The sequence below is a fragment of the Talpa europaea genome (assembly GCF_964194135.1).
Source record: "Talpa europaea genome assembly, chromosome: 1".
Lineage (NCBI taxonomy): Eukaryota > Metazoa > Chordata > Mammalia > Eulipotyphla > Talpidae > Talpa > Talpa europaea.
The window spans coordinates 87,001,010-87,019,870 of record NC_140073.1 but is presented as its reverse complement, the minus strand read 5'-3'; the positions used below and the strand labels follow the sequence as shown (position 1 = coordinate 87,019,870).

General features: G+C 36.1%; 1 protein-coding gene across 1 annotated transcript in view; it reads right to left on the bottom strand.

Annotated features, from left to right (window-relative positions):
- The window catches only part of ARHGAP15 (Rho GTPase activating protein 15), a gene marked incomplete at both ends in the record, with an annotated part of 604,948 nt that overhangs the window by 128,420 nt on the left and 457,667 nt on the right, over positions 1-18,861 (bottom strand). Inside the window, one exon of the mRNA XM_084254031.1 lies at positions 5,889-6,023. Within this exon, the coding sequence (XP_084110157.1) occupies positions 5,889-6,023 (135 nt within the window). The remainder of the gene's footprint in view (positions 1-5,888; positions 6,024-18,861) is intronic.

The window sequence follows — 18,861 nt, the reverse complement described above, 5'->3', positions numbered from 1 at the left end:
CTTAAGGATGTGGAAGAAAGGAGTGCAAGTAAAAGAAAAGTTTTAAAGAAAACCAAATAGATAAGCACTACATTTTCTAATGGAGCTGATGTCTTACCACTCAATTAATTTCAGAGTCAAGGCCCAATTTTAGTTCTGAATCACCTTCTAGTTTTACTTATAAAGGACTTTTCACTAAGCCAAATTAAGTAGATGGAGGTCCAGTTGTTTATTATCTAGCACTAAACCATTCCTACAAAAAGACACCTGTGCAAGCCATTTGGCTCTAGTCAAACATTTTTTTTTACAATTTAATTATGAATATAATTAGAATGAGTTAAGAGACAGGCTAGGCATCAGCCATAAAATTTCTAGTTTGTTCACACACACACACACACAGAGAGAGAGAGAGAGAGAGAGAGAGAGAGAGATTAAAAGAGCAACCACAACAAAACCCCACCAAGTTAGCTTGCAATGGGAACTTTAGTAGAAGGGTGTATTTGTAACATCTACCTCTATTTTAATTTTAAATTTCCTTGAAATGTAGCAGAGAGGGAATTTTTGTACTACATTATATTACATCTTTGGTCTCTTTGTGGTGACCCTTTAAACCCTGCTTTTTACTCTCTCTGGTTTCAAAGCAATTTGTCACTAGCATTCTTTCATGTTTAGCAACTGTTTGTAGTCAAGTGCTTTGCAAGCTCTGTTTCTTTTCTCCCAAAGAGTATCATCATGGAGTTGATGATGCATCAGAAATAGTTTGACCAAAGGGCAAGATAAAGTCAAGAGTAAAGAAAATATTTGCAAATATACTTGACTGGCTTTTTCCCCCAATTACTTACTGAACGTATACTTTTAAGGTAGAATGACCTGATGGCCATTGCAGAAATGACATACAATAGCTTAGCACATGCAATAGCTACTTTCTGCCACCAGGCAAGGCCTTTAATTTAAATCATTTTTATGTGAGTATGGCGTGATTGACAGATACACATAGAAGGAGTTGGATGCAATGTCTAGGCCTCGGCTATCCCTTATCTTTGCTGACTAATAGCCTGCATCTTGATGGTGTTCTGTTGGTATTATGGATATAGTTTTTCATATTTTGTTTACCTGCTATATAATCAGTGTTTACAAAAACTAGTCATTAAAAATATATTGTCCTCAAATAAACGTGAAACTACAGCCTTAAATTGAAAACTTGTATGCAACATCATTGCTGTCTGAGTTTATCACTGAATCGCCTCATTTCTAATGTCATAATACATGTACATATATAGATAAAATACATATGACACATACAACAAACATTATATATAACAAACTTTTTATATAATAAGGGCTATAATACTAAGTATTATATAGTACTTATATAGTGCTATATTATATATTATGTAAGTATAAGTGTAAAATAGAAGTATATTATATAGCACTATATTATTATATAGTAATAAGTACTATATAGAAAGATGACAAAGGAATTGATAATGGAGCCATAAGGTCATTTTGATCAGGGAGTTAGCATTGGTTGTATTCCCATAATGGAAAATATATAGAACATTGCTCAAAGGTAGGAGGAATGATAAATCTAATCTCTTGAGTCATATGAACTTGCAAATTATTCAGTGAACTTGTTTGATGCTCTGAAAAGTTAATTTTTAAAAATTATTTATTGAGCACCTAATATATCGTAAACAAAACATTATCTTCATTAGTTCTCACAGTAACTTTATAATCTAGAAATTATTTTCCATATGATCTTTCCACTTCTCCAGTATCTTTTTTTTTTTTTCAGGCAAAAATGAGATAATTATTTTTAAAAAGTCATTGGATTTTCTCCTCCCCTCTTTCCAGAGATTTTGGGAAATTCAAACACTAAATCAGAAAGGACATTCTTGTTTTTTTGTTTTTCCCTTTGATCTATAGAATTTCCAGAACGACAACAAAAAAAAAGGATATAAAAGTAAATTTAGTACATTTCCTAGGATGTAGATGTATTGGACATATCCAGACTCCCTGCAGGTCTTTAGCCACAAGATTGCATTACTTATCATAAATTTTAAACCTGTGTTTTTGTACTGAGTTCACATTTACACTACTAATAATGTGTTCAGCGCAAGTCATTTCTAGAGAATTAAGTCTTTGCAGTCAGTGAGTTAAATCCCTATGAAATAACCTATAGGTGGCCCCGTTCCCATTCACCACAAGTATAGAATTTCAGATCAATAGCTGTGATACTTGGATTTTGAAATATGAAAACATCTTTAGTGTTTCTATTGTTTTTTTAATTTTTCCTAGTGTTTTTATTATTCCAATAGGTGTTATCAGACAAGGGATCACTGTGGCAATTGCAGGTTCTTATCATAATGTTTATATTTGGTCCAAAAGGGAAAGATTTAAAGAAGTAAACCACATCTGTTCACTTTTTTTGGAAGAGGGAATTAATTTGATGCACGGAACTGGCTGTCCATGTGATGGAAGCAGTTCAGGGCCAAATAAGGAAGAGTGAGGTAAGCAAGAAATTAGCCATCACAGGGTAGTCAATACTTGTGGAAGGGCAAAGAGAAGAGAAGAGGGCTTGCATCACCAGATGGAAGCCGGAACCACGGTGGGACTGCCCAGTCAAAATTGAGGTCAGGATGAGATAGATTCTCAGGTAGAGAAGCTAACTGAGGCTTATGGGTCAGCAAAGGAGAGTGAGTGGATGATAAACTATTAAGTTAGCTGACCTTTTCCTTCCCTCTCCCCACTGCTATCTATTGCCAGAGCTTCCACTGCTGCACCAGGTAGCCAGCCCTCAAAAACATGTGCAAAACACAATTTCAGGGTCAACCCTCCTATGATACAGAGCACAGATATGAAGGGTGAAGATTCAATAGCCCAAACCCAGCGTATATAGTCAAAGAAGCCCAAACCCAGCATATATAGTCATCTTAGTGAATTTACATTTCCTGGCTGCTTCTTTTATACCAAAGGCCAAGGATTGGAAGTAGACTGTTGGGATTTTTCACTTACAATTTTATTTTTTTTTAAAGATTTATTTTTATTTATTTATGCAGACAAGAACTGGGGTGTAAGCCGGAAGTACAGGAGGTGAGAGGATTCACCAGCGAGAGAGTGGGGAGCAGAATAGGCAGATCTACTTAAATTCACTGTTGAGGGGAGCAGAGGGTGAGACAGGAGAGGCCTGCCAGCCTGGGACTCAGTAGAAATGTCTTTATAGTTTTGGGGTTTTTTGTTTTTTCACTCAGTTGGTATACTATGGGGTAATATTATTCCTCTAGTATGGTTTTGCCATTGCCAAAGGAAGTAGGAGACTGTTCTTCCATTACTTAAGGATATTTAAATATGAACTACAATCTAGAATTGAATTTAGAACATGAACTAAATTTGTAGGGTCGTTCCAAATACACATGGGTTAGTGAACATACTGTTCTGTTCAACACCATAGCATACTTCTTAGTCATATTATTCTGTTCATTACTCCTTCCATATAACATAATAAAAAATGGTTAAATACTATCCTGAGCTAGCTGAGGCAAGGTTACTGAGAATGATTTCATTCTTCTTTCCTTGAAATATGAAGGAAAACCCTCCTGTGGTTTCTAGATGACTTTCTCAAAGCTGATCTGCAAACATTGTTAGCATTTACAGTATCTTACAAGCGTAAAGAACTACCTTAAACACTATCTCATTGATTTTTGTTATAATCCATTTTATGGGTGTTGGCAAAAATTCTTCAATAGCCATCAGTCACTGTCTAGTATAGGAGGCTGCCTACCTCACTTCTCTTGTATATTTTGATCATGTCTTTATTTCTGAAATTCTGTTCTATTTGGAATTGAGTCCTGGGATAATAAATAGATGGTCATTCTCTTTATGAAAATTCAATGGACATGTCCTCATGGATTCTGAAGGCCTGCTCCCCATATCACTTAACATAAGGGAGTGGCATACTATATATCTAGCATCAGATGAGCTAAAGAAAGCTTAAATGGGTATTCTATGTCATGGTCCTCAAAACAGCACATATAAAAAGATGTTTTCAAATAAGATAATCTTCATGTAAAAGTATGGAGATCACAATGTGAAATTAGTATGACTTCTTTATCCATAAACAGAGACAGGTACCTACTGATTCAATATTTGTATATATTGTGAAATGATCACCACAATAACTCTAAAAAAGAACCAAGTTCATAAATACCTAGAGGATAGATAAGTGTCTGTCAAGGCAGGGGTGGCAGGTGAGCAAAATAGGCAAAGGGAATCAAAAAGTACAGACTTTCAGTTATAAAATAAATGTTATGAGGATGTTATGTATAACATGGTGACTATAATTAATGCTGTATTGCATATATGAAAGTTACTCTGACAGTAAATCTTAAACACTCTCATTGCAAGAAAAAAAAATTATTAACTCTGTGTGGTGACAGATGTTAACTTGAGTTATTGTGGTGCTCATTTCACAATATATACAAATATTGAATCAGTATGTTTTACACCTGAAACTAATATAATGGTATATGTCAATTATATCCCAATTTAAAAAGAAGAAGTTAAGAGAATCTGGAAACTATAAAATACTGTTCTTGAGAAGCAGAAGGTTCACGAAATTAAAAGTCTTGATGGGATAAAAGCTCCAACCTCACCTCAAAATCAGTGATTAGAGTATTTCGACTATATCAAACCACCACAACAAAACCAGAACAACAAAATCTGAAATTTTGAGCAGGCTACAAAAGAAAGACCTTGGAAGAATAAACTGCTTTATTCCTCTTGAAATCATTTTGCCAGAGCTTTAAACAAGTATGAAGACTGTTGAAATGAAAAACAGAATCAAAAGGCATACCAAGAGTCCCCAGTGTGGGCTCCCCAAACCCCCACTCTTAGTAGAACACTGCACACAGCTATCCAAGATCAGACCTCCTTAGTAGAGTGTTTTTTTTTTTTTTTCCTTCTTGGAGATTTCTCTTTTTTGGACTTTAATTAAACTCCTGCAAGGCTTGCAAACTTTTAAACTTACCTTTCCTTCTTCTTACTTTATTCCTGAATCAACTTGCTTGGCAGGAAACTTTTCCTAAACTGTCACAGTTATAGTAATTGTACACTAAGATATTAAATTTAGAGATGCACTAGTAGATGCTTCTCCAAGCTTCAGTAGGAGAAATTTCCATGCACTTGGAAGGATTTTCATTCATTCATTCATCCATTCATTCATTTTTACACAACTACATGTCTATATGTCGTTTTATGAATGAAAAAATAGTAGAAAATGAAGTTTCACAGGGTGTGCTGGGACTATTTGTTAGTAGTGATATAACAAATCTCCCAACAGGTCTCTAGTTTAACAGAAGAAACTGGTCATTATTTAATTTAATAATTATACTGTGCATAAATAAATTGTAACCAACTTATTACAGAGTTGGTAGGTGGAAGGTGAGTGAGCCTGGATAAAGTGATTTCTCAGTTGATGACTTAACACTTCTCTAAAAGTATTATTTAATTCACTTAAGTTTGTTTTCAATATTCCTTGTACTCCTTTAAAGTCATTGTTAATTCTGACAGAAAGAGGTTGGGACCGGGGGTGTCAAAGATGACCCCTTTAAAGTATAATCTTTGAGAAGCTATTTTCATTTGAGAAGCGTTAGTGAAAAATTGGTGGCCACTCTAAACAGGATGGCCATTTTTTCTTAAAAAAACAAAAACCCAAAAAAACCACTCAGATAATATTGCAAGGCCAGAAATAAAAACAAGCCATCAAAGCCACGAAAACTAAAATGAAAGATGTGAAGCTTGGGGGTGGTTATTACCCCTGCAATTGCTATTATCATCATTCTTATTATTTACTTAATAATTCCACGCCACCAGTTTACTCCACCAATCGCTCCCGCCTCTGAGGAACTTACTGATGGCTTCCACAAACTGCTCAAAGAAGCTGTAAGGGAAGAGCGGCTCAGGCAGCTCCCGGAAAAACATCTTCAGTGCTCCGGTGACAACGTGGATGTCCTCCCACTGGCTGTCGTCCAAATTCAGCTTCTCTTCTGGGAAAACACGAGGAGAAATGGAACAACTGGTTTTAATGAAACAATTACAAGACACTAATTATTATGTTAATGTTTGCCTACTATCATCAGCAGCCGTTAACAGCCTTCTGCACCTAGAGGTTTGGTGCTGTGCGTGTTTTTTTTCCCCCCCTTTTCCGTAGGAAGGGAACATTTTCAATGGAATACCATCTGTAGGAATGCAGCTAACAAAAAAACAAGAGACACAAAGAGACAGTGCCATTGACACAGTATGTCAGATGCATTTATTCCCATAATGCATCAGTATGAAAATTAGCATCAGAGCTCAACATGATTCAAAGCTATTTGGTTTTGAGGCCGAGGGGCTAAGAGTTGCCAATGATGGCCGGCTCAAGGGACCGGCCTAAAGGCCTTGCTGAGCCAACAGGAGACATATGCTAAACATGGCAATAGAAAATGAGTTATTGCTTTACATGTGTTAGCCTTGCTATGTACAAGGGAATAATGGGTAACACTTTTTTCCTTTTTTTGCTGAATATAAAGTCAGTAAGGAATAGAATACTGAGCGAGAAAGGCTATTAATTCCTTCTTACTGCTTCAAAAATATCTTTTTTTTTTTTTTTAGTTTCATCTCCGCGAGGAAAATGTGCCCAGCAACAATATTAGACAGACCCCTGTTGGCCTACATAGGCTATGCAAAGCTGTCAAAAATGATAACACACTAAAGACAAACCACAAGTGCTTCCCAACTCCACTCAGAAACAACAGAAATGTTTGCTTGGGAAGCTTGAGTGAGTTGTGATATTAAAATATTGAAGAAAAAAAAATTGCCAAAGAGAAGTTTTTAGAAGAAACAAAAAAGATGCCGGGCAATTATTTTTTTTCCCTTTTGTCCTCAGCATGGAAGTTGGAATCATTCTCACTCAAGAAGGGGATGCAGTAGGGTCTGAAGTGACATCTTTACATGCAACTGAAAGAAGCATAGCTCGAAAGCACTGCTGCTGATTCATAGTATTTGTCTTTCCATTCGTGAGGCATGGAACACATTTTGAATTCTGGGCTTAATGAACACTAAAGCTAATCATGTTAGACAACCTGGGGGTTAACTGAAAAGACAAGTATCCTGGCAAGAACTGAGCAGGAATTTGGTCAACTGGAATTATGTTTCTTTAGTGATGTCCTGGGCTCACATTCGCATGCCCATTTGGTGTCAGTTTTATGAATGCAGAGGAAAATTTGCACCAAAAATATAAGAAACACTGAGAATTGTCACTGTAGGGGATCTCTGCATGGGTTGTTTTACAAATAGTGTTCATGCCTTTTTAAAAATATTAGCTGAAATCTTTATCAAATCTGTTTTTCTAAATGGACTATTCTTTCCAGGGCTAGTACGTAACGTTTCCGTTCAAGAGGATGTCTGTAAAGAGTGGGAGTGAAGGTGGATTGTATATTTCAGATGGGCTATTTTCTTCTTCCCTTTCAGTCTTCCTTCCTACCTCAATCATAACACAATGATATGATCCACAACAAAATCAGCAGAGGAGACCTTCTTTCTGCCCTGCAATCATTTTTGATTGATTGTGTTTCAACAATTAGTCTTTTATTTGGCTACACACTATTGAAATAGGCCGACAGCATCTTAGCAGGCCAGCTTTAAACAGTCAACTGTTAACAATAGCATCAAAAAGGGAGACCTGATGGGGTTTACTGTCACTTTAAAGAACGGGGTTTTCACATTGTTGAAATCTGTCAGATATTTTGAAATGTCCCTCTCACTATGGTGCCACACCCCCTGCGTGCCCTTATAATAAAATTGGTTTTACTCCTGATTAAATCATTTTCTCCCTACCCACTACCATACTTCTCATAATGGACCTGTGCGCTCTACAGCTGGTGTTCTTCCCATGGTACCAATTCTTACTTTATCTTTTAAGCACTTTGCTGCTAAGATCTCATGCAGAGTGCTTATGTTTTGTTAAGAGCTTCATTCTTAGAGAAATAGCTTAACACATGTTCTAAAAATGTTGTACAACTTATTGCTTAAAACACATTTAGAAAATGTATAAGTACTGTAGCTTTGGCACTGAACTTTAAGTGGAAACCTAAACACACACATACACACATATGCTTGCACACACACACACAACTATCTATACCAAAAAATTATTAGAAAAGTTCAATACAAAATGCCACTTGGAGCATAGGTTTGAGATTGCCAAAGGAAAGTTTTCAGCAGGTAAAGAAGAGAATGACATTTATTTTGAGCAAGAAAACAAGAACAAATTATTACTTGACCAATGGCAAATGCCATTGATATTTATCACCTCCATATATAATCACCTAATTGAAGAGATTATGAAAATGGAATAGTTCAGTATATATGTAAAAGAAAATTTACTGACAATAAATACAATTTGGTTATGAGCTCTGGAAATGCCATACGATATCAATATCAATTTGTGTCACTTAAACCACATCCCCACTGTGGATATTTATGTTTTCTCCATTTTGAGAGCAAAAAAAAAAAAAAAAAAAAAAAAAAAAAAAAAAAAGAACGAAAAAAGAAATTGCAGCTCTCTAACAAGTAGCTTAAATAAGCAATATGGCAAGTAGTTTGCAAGAGTCTTTTGGAATATAAAATATAATTTTTTATATTAAGTTTTTCATAACCAACCAAAGAGCGATAAGGGATATTTTCAAGGTCATGATGATTAATCAAATCATACAGTTATGTCCTATTTGTATGGCTGTTCATGAAACCAACCAGTTCTTGAGTTTAACTGACCATAGCTTTCTCTCGGTGTGAACATGTATCACTATTTATAAGATCATTTGTATTATCTAATAGGCCTTTCTAACTGATCTGTTAGCAGTGATCATGTCCTATGCTTTTCCTTTTCCCTACAGAGCAGGATTTCTCAACAGTGATAGACCATTGGCATTTGGGGCTAAAATCATTCTTTGTTGTGGGGACATTCTTTATAATCTAGGATGTTTAGCATCCTTGATTTCAACCTACTAGATGGCAGTAGCATTTCCCAGTCATGATGATGAAAACTAACCCCAGATATTGCCAAATATCTCATGGTTATCTACAGTTGAGAACCACTATAACAGAGCCTTTAAAGGTCTTAGCAGTTAATCCCTAAGTGTTGATTTATGGAGTTTTCTTTAGGTGGGCAGGTAGATACATACATAAGTAGATATACACATACTGAGATTTTAAATATAAACTTAAGAGTTAGTTATTATTGGAAAAAATCATAACTTTTTACTGAACAAAATTCAAATGACCACATATTAGGGTACTCTGTAGCAAAAACAATAACCAGTTATGTAGTATTTACATTGTTCTAGAGGCTATGCTACACACTTTATGTCTATTATCTAATTTTATTTTTTCTTTAAATAAAACAATGAAATGCATGCTATTGTTAGTGTCATCTCCATTTTGTAGATAGGGAAAAAGAGACATGGGTACTTAAGTAACTTTGCATGGCTGACAGATGAGGAATCCAGGATGGGAAGCCAGAAAACCCCCACTCAAAACCACTATGATCAGACTTAATGGTGGCTGGCAGAAGCTGAAAGGAAAAAGGCAAATAAACAGTAATTGCAGGTGGTAGTGGATTGACTATTACTTCAAAGATGGCCACTTTTACATTTTATACCTAAATGTCTTTCTTGAGGCTATGTTTTTACCTATAAACTGACTCTGATCATTCGTAACTACTCATTTATAGAAGGCACAGATTCTTATGTAAACAGATTTAAAGCAAATTGGCAATAAAAATAAACTGCATTAGAAAAGGACAAAGATGGAACAAATTATTATGTGGTGATGGGGTAAAGAGGAAATATCACAGACTGGGAAAGAGGTTATACTAAATGCCAGCCCTGGATTTACCGTGAATTCATTGTGTATCTGTTTACTTATTCGAAAGAAAGGAAGTTGTAGGTATCAAATAAAAATTGTCATTGAAAAACACTTGGAGAACACAAGGAAACAAACATATTCAAGATCCCCCTATGGTGGGAAAGGAGAATAAAGGCCCCAAATGCAAAATATGTAAGAGACTAAGGCAATGGAAATAGTGAGCAAATACCACAATCAAACAGAGGATTTAGCTCAGAGTGAAGCAGTTTGTCTATCACTTGGGTCAACAGAAGCTTTACATACTGGTGTCCAATACTGGGAAGAAGTCTGGTTGACTCAAGATACCTCATAATCCTCACGCGAATAATCTGTGCTGATTTCTCCTGTCCCATAATTAGGCTATCTTAAATTCACTTTGGTCATGGATTGGCTTAAAGTATGTAAACAGAATTGAAGAAAGACTAAGCTCCGGGGCATCCCCTGGTGGCGCAGCGGTTGAGCGCTGGGTTGCGAAGCTGCCCGCGGCCTCTGCGGCACCGGTTCAATCCCCGGCTGCTCCCCGGCCACCGGAAGAGGGTCCCACATGGCGCGCAGACCTCCCCTGCCGCCCGCTGCTCCCCTCAGCAGTGTACTTTGGTCCTTCTGCCTGCTCTGCTCCCTGCTCTTGCTCAGGTGAATTCTCTCACCCTCCCGCGCTTCTGACTGTACCCAGTGCTTGTATAAATAAATAAAAATAAATCTTAAAAAAAAAAAAAGACTAAGCTCCAGAATCCAGATATAATGTGACTTTTATGAGTTCACAAAAATTAAGTCTAAATGTTTAACTAAACAAGGCTATCTTGAAATGCCCTTTCTTGTAGGCTCTTTAGTGGATTTTATTTTTATATATATTTTTAAAGAATAGAGTGGCATTTTCTTTTTTTTTTTTTAAAGATTTATTTATTTATGCAAGCACTGAGTACAGTCAGAAGCGTGAGAGGGTGAGAGAATTCAGCAGAGCCAGAGCGGGGAACAGAACAGGCAGACTGAACAGAACAGGCAGCCTGATGAAATACACTGCTCAGGGGAGCAGCGGGCGCGCAGGATAGGTCTGTCATGCCATGTGGGACCCTAGCCCGGCAGCTGGGCATCAAACCGGCGCTGCAGAGGCTGCAGGCAGCTTCACAGCCCAGTGTTTAAACGCTGCGCCACCAGGGGAGGCCCTGGATTTTATTTTTAAAGTAAACACCTATATATCAAGGTAAAAAGGATCGTGTTTGCAAAAAAAAAAAAAAAAAAAAAATCACTGTTAGCTATTAGGAACGATCTTTCTTAAAACAGAGAACTGAAAGGTCCATGAAAACATGGACCTTTGTTGATAACTACAGTAGGTCAATGGTAATTTCCAAGGAAAAGGGAACATTTAAATATCACTAATAGGGCCTCTCTGGTGGTGCAGGCGGTTGAGCACAGCCCAATGGAGCCCTCCGAAGCTTCTGCAGCATTGGTTTGATCCCCGCCGGCCTCAGAGCAACCCACATGGCGAGGCAGACCTCTCCTGCCTCACCCTCTGCTCCCCTAGGCAGTGTATTTCATCAGTCTGCCTGTTCTGTTCCCTGCTCTGTCTCTGGTGAATCCTCTCACCCCCACACCTCTGGCCTGCACCCCAGCTCTTGTATAAATAAAATAAAAAAAAAATCACTAATAATTTAATCACCAATTTCTTTTTGTATTATATATTGCTCAATACTTTGATATAACCAGAAATTGTCATTAATCTATGATTTTTAACTAATCTCAAACAGTACTGACCTAATGTTTGTTGAAATGTGGCTGTGGATAGCTTGAACTATCCAGAATAGAACTGTAACGAATTAGTGAAAGGGTAATTCTTTTTGTATTGACAATCAAATACATTTCAGTTTATAATTTTTCCATGGTACTTTAAAAGACTCTTTCCAATTTCTATTTTAGTGGTACAATAAAAAGGTATAAAAGACACCTCAGCTTTTCTAGGCTATGGAGATAATAGCTCTGATTTTCTTAACATAATGGCAAGAAACTGTTACTCTATCAACTACTCATAATGGATACGGTATCTGCTTCTAGCACAGATGACCATTTGGAAACTTTATCTGAAAGGCCTGCTGGGTACATGAAAGTCACATCATGAAAGAAAGAGATGTCAGTGGGACTACTGACATCCAAAAAAATAATATGTTTGGCCATAAAATCAAACTAGAAGATAAGATATTAAAGTGTATAATCACTGTTCATCTATAAGAATATAGTTTACTTTTAGCTTAGTGTTTAAAGGAGTGGAAAATACCCAAAAAAAGTTGATGAAATCATTGACTAGAGCCTTCCCTGTTGTGCTGGCTCCTTCAAATGACAGTTCAATCTTATTTCTGGTGAATAAGAGAGAATCCAAATTTTCAAACACAGTGATATAAATTGCCAAAAGCTGCATCTTTCTATCCTCACTTGCTAAAGCCCCTTCCTCAATACAACACCTTTTCTATAACATAAGACTCCAGTGAGGACATTCTTAGAAATATAGACCAATTGGCCAGTTAATTTATTTGTCCACTTAATCTTTATTAAACAGGAGGAGGGACTTCATTAGGTGCTCAGAAATATTCAAGTGAATATAGATTAGGCCTCAGACATTACACATCTTATTTCTGTCCCCTAGAATAATATCTATTGACCTTGAAGACAAGCATGATAAACTAAAAAAAAATAAATAAACATGTCACCCCAAAATATACATGATATCGGTTATGGATTCAATCTTGACCCCAGTCACCAATTCATATTTTGAATTCCTAATCTTCAGAATGTGACTTTCCTTTAAAGGGAAGACCCTTTAAAGAAGTAATTAAGTAGATGAGATCATATGGATGGGCTCTAATTCAGTACATCTGGTGTTCTTATAAGAAAAGGAGAGAAAGACCCTCCCTGGTGATGCAGGGGTTAAAGAAAGTGCTATCAAGTTGTCAGCAGCCACTGCAGCATGTGTCCAGTCCCTGGCCAGAGAGGTGACCCACATGGCACAGCAGACCTCACCTGTTTCTCCTGCTGCTCCCCTTAGCAGTCTATTCAGTAGATCTGCCTGTTCTGCTCCCTACTCTCTCTGGTGAATACTTTCAACACCTCTTCTCCACCCTCATCTCCTTCTATCCCCACACTCCCTCCCCACCATTTCTGGTTTACATCCAGATCTTGTATGAATAAATAAGTAAATCTTTAAAAAAAAAAAAAAGCTTAGGACACACATGCACAGAGGAAAGATCCAATGAAGACAGAGGGAGAAGATGGCCATCTGCAAACAAGGAGACATGCTTTGGAAGAAAGCAATGTTGCCCGTATCTTGGTGTTTTGTGTGTAGCTTCTGGAACTATGAGTAAATACATTTCAAATGTTTAAGCCCCTTCCCCACAGCCTCCCTATCTCTGGTACTTTGTTATGGTAGCCCTAGAAAGCTAATACAATGCTCAAAGATTTTGGCCAGAGACAGATGTCAGGCTCCTGGATAATCTCTAAACATTTCCTCAACACGTGGGCTATGCCACACTTATGAAAAAGAATAGACATTAGAGAGAACTGTTTACGCAGTTCCAGTTGCATAAAAACAATGCTCTAGATTCAAGGAGGGTTTAAAGTTGGAATTAGATGAATAATTATTTTTTCAGCCTCGTCTCTAGCCAAAGAATAAAATCATGATCACAATTTTCTTATTCATTCTTTTCTCATTTTCTTTTCTTTTCTTTTTTTTTTCTTTAAAGATTTATTTATTTATTTATACAAGCACTGGGTACAGTCAGAAGCGCAGGAGAGTGAGAGAATTCACCAGAGCCAGAGCGGGGAGCAGAGCAGGCAGAAGGACTGAAGTACACTGCTGAGGGGAGCAGCGGGCGGCAGGAGAGGTGTGCGCGCCATGTGGGACCCTCGCTGGTGGCTGGGGATCGATCAGCGCTACTTCGCAGCCCAGGACTCAACCGCTGCGCCACCAAGGAGGCCCTCTTTTCTCATTTTCTTATATTCATTCAGCCAGAATAGGAATGATTGTTGCTATAGCCTATGAGTTAAAATTCTAGAGAATCTTTAAGTCTTTCTCAAGAAAAAGTCAACATAAGCAAAATCAACTCTGTGAACATGGTATCTATTGAACAAGGAGAAAAGTGGTTTTAAATATGAATTTTTTATCCAAAGTCAGAGATTTATTCCTTAAAATTTATCCCAGCTACTTCCAGAAGCTATTTGGAGCCCTACAGTTGAAAATTGTTACTTTACTGTAAGAGGAGACAGTTGGACCTGTGTACACAATAGGCAGTTCTGCCACCTGGTCTACAAAAACTCAGTTTTTTGTGGCTTCCTTGAAATAGGAAAGTGGGAGGAAGCAAGGAAATAATCATAAACTCTGTAAGATACTAAAACTTAAAAAATGTTTATTTCTCAAAATCCAATAGGCTATTCTGGCATGTCATGTTAGCTTGCTTTCTATGTACTTCATTTTGTATACTTTTTTGGGAGAGAGGGAGGAGTGAGAATCATTTAAGAAGCCCAAGTGTGAGAATAATCTCACAGCTAATATGAAAGACCTCTAGTTATATCTTTGAAGGATGCAGAGAAACTTTCTACTATATCCAGTGAAGGAGCTGAGTCAGGAAAGAGAATGTCTTATTTTTATTTCCTCTCTGATTTCATTTGAATGTACATAATAATATAATAAAATAGGTACACAGAAACTTGTGAAAAAAAGCACCTCAGATGGAAAATACAACAAGTGTCTCACTGCTTTGTACATTTTTAATTTACAATGGCAACACATAAAACATCTTCCCATCATTGTAACTCCATGTATAATGCCGCCTTATAAAAAGATGCTATTGACATTATGCATCTCTTCAGCCTTCTATACTTTCTCTTTCAGGCATCTGAGGAGGGGCAGCATGTTAAGACTCTAATGATAAAAATGAACTCAATTTATTAGGATCTTACATTTTAGAAAATATGAATTTATTTCATGGTACCAGTATATATTTCTTTAATTCCTTCCTTATTTAGAGCTTCCAACACTGCTCTTATTTCTACTCAGTCAAAGACTTTTTGTGCTGTGCAGACACCAGACACAATGGTTCATTTTATTTGACCATCTTTTCCAAAGAGATTCTGAATTTGATTGAATTCCATGGATGATTTCATACCTAACATACTCCAAGGGTAGGGAATCTGTAGGATTAGAGTTCAACAGCCATTTTTTGAGAGTTTCCTTTGTACCAAATCTAAATTTTAACACTATTGATATTTGTCCCCTCCAAGTTATATTATGTGTATAAATATGAAGCAAAAGATCAGTCATAACTTATCTTATAATGATATCTAGGAAATAAATATAACTAAGTTCTATAAATGCTTATATTCAGATAGTGTCTACTGCAGGTCTATGCACATATATAGAAGTTATTTATGTACTAGTTTCCTCACTAGTCTAATGAGAACTGTTAACTCTCCCTATTAATTTTGTGTAAACTAGGTGAAGAATATGTGTAAAAGATCTAGTACAGACTTGACATAACATTTATAAAATTTATTTGGACATTATCTTCTTTTGTCAGTCAGACTTTGGCAAATGTTTCCAGAATCTAGTATAATGTCTGACTTATATTAGTCCAATGTCTATGTATGCAGGGCTAGAAATAGTAATAATTAACAGGAGAATGACTTGGCTATTTGTTAGTTTGACTGTCAACTATCAGAAAATAATACTTCAGGAAGACAGGAGTAAAAGATAAAAATAATAAAAAAAATATGGTAGATTAAGATATTGCTACTTTCATTCATTGAAACCATTTTATGCCTGGATAAGGTATCTCTTAAGTTGTCAACAAAAGCGGAGGGGTTAGGGGTGTGAACAAAGTGGGGAGGGGGCCTAATTAGGTCTATAGTAAAGGACTATGGGTACTCTAATGGCGGGTGTGGTGTGGTGACATACGTCTGAGGAGGTGTGAACCTGTTTCCTAAATCATATATACTGTTGTAAACCAATGCTTACTCAATTAAAAAAAAAAAAAGGGTAACCAAAATGAAGAGATGATTTCTGGCAAATTTGGAGGTTAATAATTGTTTTTACCTAAATTATTTTGATAAAATGATTAATGGGAGTAATTAAGTAAATTTTCTACTACATATCATGAATAGGCAGAATTCTACAAAGGTGCCTTAAATAAAAGTTGGAATATGCATGAAATTTGCAACTACTTGGATAAAGTTATACAGGAAAACTAAATGCCTATGCATTAGTTAATGAAACCACAGGATAATATCCAGATAATTCTTTATCAGTTCACTATTCCAAGACCAGACAGTGATTTAGATTCTTTAAGGAATGTATTATTAATAACTGGTTGTTTTATGTTTTGTGAATGAAAGGTTTTAGACATTTTTCTCCACCTCACAATTAAGTCTCCTTGTCACACTTCAGGGCCTGTCAGCTTCCAAAGAGGTGGCACATAAAATAACTACATTTTTCCTACTATGACTTTTGGAGAATCATCATTTGAACAAATGATTCATAATGTAGGTTGTTTTTATTACAGGGCATAGCAAACCAGTTGATGAAACTAGTTGACAAAAATTGCCAAAATACTTGATAACATGTTATCTGCTACCATTTAATATGAAGTATGTGGTGTTTGTTATATTTTAAAAGGTATTTTATTTTGAAATAAATAATGATTTACACAATTGAAAGATAAATGTGTACTGCTATAGTCTATTTTAAGTCTATTCCAAGCAACCCTGTTCATATCCACAGAGAAAATCCACATTATCAATTTCCTATGTATCCTTTCAAAGACATTTTATATACTCAAGCAATATTACCCTCCATACTACCTTTTTAAAGAAACACAAACAAAGATATAATCTATGCACTGTTCTGCATCTTGATCTTTTTCACTGATAATATATCATTGAGATTATTCAAAATCAGGACATAAAGAGCTTCCTCATTCTTTTTTTTATAGCTACATATTTAATTTTATAGATGTACAATAATTTACTTAACCAGTTTTCAATTGTTGAATATTTTACATAGTGCTAGCATGAATAATATTGTACTAGATGATTTACATGGAAGTATCAGTATGCACCTATGTGAATGGAACAAGTTCCTAGACCTGAACTTTCTAAGTCAAAGGCTGTGTGTATTTTTAAAAGTTGATAGATGTTGCCAAATTCCCCTCAGAGCTAGTGTAGCCATTTCTGTACCATCATAATATTTGTGAGACTATGACTCATTGGGGGATATGTATTCATTACTGCATGTAACTCTTTTCAGATACCCATAGAAAAAAATGTGCCTTTGATTGCATAGTTGAAAAAACAAATAACAAAGGTTAAAGTAAACAGAGATACATATATTTTAAGTAAAATTAAACATAAGTGAGACCTAGGAGTTATTTCATCTCTGATGGAGTGAGAAGTTTGAATATTAAGTTATACAACTAGTGAACAATTAATTGTTTAATAATAACAAAAATAATTACAAATAAGATAATAAACCTAAATAGTAATAGCTTTTCTGCTGAAATAAGAAACTAAAGGGAAAAAAGTCAAATGAAAAAAATAAGGGCTTAGTGAAAGTAAAATGAGTGAATAGAATCTCACCACTGCTTGTCTATTCCAGCACTGAAGTTAATTGTATAAAGTCAAACAAGTAACATATTAACCAAATTCATTTACATTTTTAATCATTAAACCAATTATTAGATACCTAGTAGCTATCAGATATTATGCTAAGAACAGTGTAGTGATTGAAAGTTATCTAAGACATGATATATAATTTTTTGGAATACTGATAATTCTCAAGTCCTCTTTAGCATGACCATTAGGATTATGCTGTCTAGGGAAGGAGTCACCCTTTTTAATATTATATTTGCTTCATGAGTACAAATATATATTCCATTAGTTGCTTAATAAATACCTTTTATATAAAGATCATAATAATGACGATAACTGTGTAAACGCTCAAGTGTGAGGGTTAACCTACAGTTTCTGTTGTAGAAGGATAGAAAAAGAATATTTACTATGGTCTTAAGTGAACTATTAGTATTAAAACAAAGTTTCAAGAAGTCCTGGCTGTTTTGGCCCATATGACCCTCCACTCTCCCATCATGGCAAATATGTGCCTGGCCTGACTTCTCATGGATATTCTTGTATGGGAGTGCACAAGGAAATCCTTGGAGGAGGCTGGGTTGATGAATGTGGGAGGATTCAAACTTCAGTAACTAGGTAGTCTCCTTTCTTTCCTGCTCACCTAGTCAATATCACACTAAAAAATCCACGTCCCTATCCTCTGGGTCTTTATGATTTGAGATGTCACTCATACCTCTGCTGCTAATTTTCACTCTTGCCTAAAGTCATCTTCATTTCAGATCCTGCTTACTATGTTTTTTTTTCTTTTTTATGCATACAAGAGCTGGGGTACAGACCAGAGGTACTGTGGAGGGGTGTGTGTGTGAGTGGATTCACCAGAGACAGTGGGGAGCAGAACAGGCAGATGTACTGAAATACACTGCTGAGGGGAGCAGCGGGCGAGACAGGAGAGGTCTGCTGAGCTATATGTGGGTGGCTCTCTGGTCAGGGATGGAACTCAGGCTTTAGAGGTGATAGTGGTGAGACTTAATGGGAAAAACATTTTAACAGAAGTCAGGAAATAAGAGAATAAACTCAGATGTATTCATGAAACCACTGCACATCAGACAAAGAAGCATAGAAAACTGATGGTTAAGCATGAACAAAGGAGTAAAGCTCTGAGACCGATAATTGTGAATTGCTTTTAGCAAAAGTTCAGGGAAGTCAAAATATCCTATTCTCCTAAAGTCTGTAAAGACCTGCTATAGTTTGAAAATGAGAATCACCTGGGTTATCTGAGCAGCGATAAGACTTCAATGGTGTTTCAGTATCATAAACTACTTTACAGACTCTACAAAA